This window comes from Urtica dioica, chromosome 9 (genome assembly GCF_054948205.1).
Source record: "Urtica dioica subsp. dioica isolate 48M chromosome 9, U.dioica_male_clone48M_v1_H2, whole genome shotgun sequence".
NCBI classification, from domain to species: domain Eukaryota; kingdom Viridiplantae; phylum Streptophyta; class Magnoliopsida; order Rosales; family Urticaceae; genus Urtica; species Urtica dioica.
The window spans coordinates 12,428,558-12,432,726 of record NC_142764.1 but is presented as its reverse complement, the minus strand read 5'-3'; the positions used below and the strand labels follow the sequence as shown (position 1 = coordinate 12,432,726).

Genomic DNA, 4,169 nt, shown 5'->3' with positions numbered 1-4,169 from the left:
GAGGCATTGGTCTTCCAGCCCAAACATACGCAGCTTCAAGTTTCAAATCGTATAAAGACTCATCGCTAAAAAAAGCTTCGTACATAGCGATTAATAGCTCCGCCCGAGATATGTCTTTCGCTAGTGCACGCAGTTCGAATCGCGATTCATTAGTATATTCTCATTTTGCACCTTTGTTCACCCAAGTACCATAAAATAAACAACATATATTAACGTTTTGACCTGTTAAGAAGTTAAAAAGTATACATTACAAGTCAAATCTGTAAAAGTTAAAAAGTTCGAAATGCAATCGAAATAACAGCTAAAAAGTTCGAAATTACAGACAACAAATTCGAACTTTTTCCTGGATCCCAAATGACGAACCCAAACTCATTTTTTCAGGAAATCAAACAAATCTCTTACAAAATATCATCGAATTAGGGATCGAAACTTACCCATTTTTCTTCTCTCAAGTGGTTAACTACATAGAGCGCCCAACAAATTTGAGTTTAAAGGAATTAGGTCGTGGGCATCGAGGGCTGAACAAGAAGAGGAATGAGCGAATGGCGGCGACGAGGAAGGCTGAACAAGAAGAGGAATGAGCGAATGGCGGCGACGACGAGGACTGGTTTGCGACGAGGACCGGTTCGGGCTTCGCCGTGCGTGGGTTTGTGGGTTTTTGCTCCTCTTTTTATTTCGATTTTATTAAGTCATTTAACTCTACTCATGAAGGAAGAAGATGAAGTAGGGGTATTTGAGACTTTTCATTAGTAAAAGTGCTTGGTTTTCCTAAGAGTACCAAAACATGACTTTATTTTCAAATGTGGTATCACAAAATGTTTGGTTTATCAAGTTTCCCGTAATACAGGTTCTACGGTAGTTATTATTATTATTATTTTTATTTTTATTTTTATTGAATTGGCTATTTAGGCAGCTGCCACGAGGAGGAAATAGTTTTTCCGAACCCGTGCCAGTGTAAATATGGATAACATAAATCTGGTAAGTATTATTTTCTGGTATGTTATGTTTGGTCAAGTATCATCATCACCCTCCTTAATTAATTTGGTTGGTAAGAAAGTACATTTAATTATGCCTACGTGTCCAAGGAGAAAGAATTGCTATAGGATAGCGTCCTGTGGAAGAAACTCGGTTTGAATATTCTTGGTAAATCTTATCAGATTCATGGTCTACCTTACCACCATTCAGGTGTCTTATTTATTTATTTATAATTATTATACCTTTGTGGCACTTTGTATTTTGTAGTTGTTGCCAAGAGTTGGTTTTCTTCGCATTATATATTCACGGAAAATTACCCGAACTAGTCAAAATTCTAGCTAAATGAGCAAACTATTGAAAAATGTAACTAGTTTCAACATTCAAAATTGACTGTCAGTTGTAATTTGAGAATGCTCCGGTGGCTATTTCCTGGCCATAAGTCTAATCCTTGTCCAAGGCTGTCATTTTTTTTAGTTGAGTTTATCGATTTCTTTAATGTGTAAGAATATTTCTATAAAATATTCATTAATGAGGAAATATTCTTTTCTTATTGTGGTTCATATATATTAAAATTGACAAAGTAATTAATGGCCAAATTCGAACTCAAATAAATGCCAAAAAATTAAGTAATTGCCCATAATAGTGAGATTGTGATTTTTCTCATTGATGGTAATGAGACTATAAATAAAACGTTTTGGGATCCCTAAACTCACTCACACATTCGGAATACCAACGCCATCTAAGGGTGAGAGCGAGAGTTTAGAAGATCCTCAAAGCAACTCGCCGGAATCGGAGTCCGGAGCTCGCTGGAAAAACACAACAATGGCCGAAGGTAAACCGATCATTTTCGCTTCCGCTTTAACGTGTTCTTATTGCTAGAACACCTTTAGTATGTGTAAAAATATCTTACATTTGATATCAGAGCCGTCTTATACCTCTGCCTTGTTTTGTTATACTATGTTTTTCCTATGAGTTTATGTTTTTTCATACATACGTATATATGGCAAACACGTAGCTTTTTTATACTGTTGAAATGCATATATATTCAGATCTTTTTATATGCATAATAGTTTCAAATCCTAAAAGCTTTTATGCTTAAGTTTTATTTAGTCTCTTTTTAGTCGGAGGTTACTGTTTTTTGTTTTTCACTGGAGAAGATGATACAAAACGATGTCTTTTTGTTTTCAGATAAAATAAAATATGTCGTTTCAGTTTTCAATACAAGCAATAATGTGTTGTGGGTTGTGGTATTTCCTCTGCTTGTATAAATCATACTTTTTTTTCATTGGGCCAGTTTTAGGTGCATGTTTAGGGCCTGAGATTGATTTAATAGCATATTACCATTAACATATATTTTGTCTCAATTCTTTGCTACGGTTTTATTGAGTTTTTAGACTGATATCTCTTTTGGGGGTTATATGTACTTTTTATATATTACAGCGTATTACAGTATATATTGCATATACCTTTTAGCTTCCTTCAGCTTACCTAAGTGTGTTACATTACCATGTAGTAAAAATCACACTATATATATATATATATTTAATTGATTATATTAGAGGGATCTATATGATCTTAATTAGTTAAAGAGTAGCCACAGCATCTATAATTAATTAAGATTATATTATTTAGAATTAAGATCATATGAAATAATCGTTGTAGTTAATTATATGGAATATTATGAAATCTACCCACAGGAATTTTGTAATATTTGTATAATTAATTAGGATAAAATATCAAATTATATTTCCTGAATAACCCACAAGTATTAGGAAAAGGAATATAGTTTGATAGTTTTATCATGATCGTGTGAATCTAATTGAATTAGAACTTTAGCTCACAGGCAAGTTTTATGTCTCTAGATTCATTGAGTGAAACCATGATTTTACATTGGTAAAACATGATATAGCTATATTCTTCAAAACATATTTTAATAAGCATGTTTAATTTCTGTAAATTGCAGCTAGTCAAACTGTAGGTTACTCTGATGTTAAATGTGATGTTCCTGAACTCAAAGGGGACAATTTTAAGGTTTGGAAAGAGAGGGTTCTCATTCAACTAGGATGAATGGATATTGACTTTGCCATAAGGAAGCCTGAACCTCCATCAATTACTGAGGAGAGTACCCCAGATCAGGTTGATCTTTATGAAAAGTGGGAGCGATCTAATCGCCTCTGCGTTATGTTCATAAAGACCAAAGTATCTGCTGGGATTAGGGGCAGTTGAGCAATATGACAAAGTTTGTCTCTTAATGAAAGCAATAGACGATCAATTTGTCACTTCAGAGAAGGCTTTGACAAGTATTCTTATCATGCAGTTCTCATCCATGAAGCTCACTGGAGTAGGAGGTATGCGTGATTATATCATGCGCATGAGGGATATTGCGGCCCAATTAAAGACGTTGGAAGTTGAAATGTCTGAAACCTTTCTGGTTCACTTCATTCTGTGCACTCTGCCCCAGCAATATGGCCCATTTAAGATTTCCTATAACACACATAAAGATAAATGGTCAATTAATGAACTTATGACCATGTGTGTTCAAGAAGAGCATAGGCTAGCTATGGAAGAGGGTGAGAAAGTGAATCTGACTTTCTCTGAAAGGAAGAAGAAAGATCGTGCCAAAGACAAAGGCAAGATCCCCGTCAAACTGGACATTAAGAAAGAGTCAAAGTGTTTCTTTTTCAAGAAGAAAGGACACATGAAGAAAGAATGCTCTAAGTTCAAAAATTGGCTTGACAAGAAAGGTATTCAACTGTCGTTTGTATGTTATGAATCAAATCTAACTGATGTTGGTCATAATACTTGGTGGATTGACTCTGGTTCTACAATCCATGTTTCAAATACCTTGCAGGGTATGCAAAACCTACGGAAGCTAGTGGGAAGTGAGCACTACATCCTTTCAGGAGGCAGGATGAGCTCGCATGTGGAGGCTGTCGGTTCTTGCGATTTGGTGTTAAGTAGTGGCTTTATTTTACGTTTAGAAAAGACCGTTTATGTTCCTAGTTTTTCAAGGAATTTAATTTCAGTTTCAAGACTTGTGCCTCTTGGTTTTGACTTTAACCTTTCGGATAATGGTTTTACATTATTAAATAAATCCGAAATTGTTGGTTATGGTACATTGTCTGGTGGTCTTTATTCAATTACACTGCAAAATGATGTTGCTAATAGCTCTTTGAATGTTACTGCTGGGTTGA

At 34.9% G+C, this 4,169-nt stretch overlaps 1 protein-coding gene across 1 annotated transcript; it reads left to right on the top strand.

The window, feature by feature from the left end:
- The first annotated feature begins 1,761 nt into the window (after positions 1-1,761).
- On the top strand, positions 1,762-3,954 carry LOC149385006 (uncharacterized). Its single transcript, XM_089627131.1, has 3 exons — positions 1,762-1,807; positions 3,293-3,719; positions 3,827-3,954. Exons 2-3 carry the CDS (start codon positions 3,302-3,304, stop codon positions 3,859-3,861), a joined length of 453 nt encoding a protein of 150 aa, XP_089483257.1. The 5' UTR covers positions 1,762-1,807; positions 3,293-3,301; the 3' UTR covers positions 3,862-3,954.
- The last annotated feature ends 215 nt before the right edge of the window (positions 3,955-4,169 follow it).

Bases quoted from the DNA above. Each gene is read 5' to 3' on its own strand.
- LOC149385006 (XM_089627131.1), top strand. From the start codon at position 3,302: ATGAAGCTCACTGGAGTAGGAGGTATGCGTGATTATATCATGCGCATG. The intron at 3,720-3,826 runs GTATTCAACTGT...AATACCTTGCAG, and splicing joins AAATTGGCTTGACAAGAAAG to GGTATGCAAAACCTACGGAA.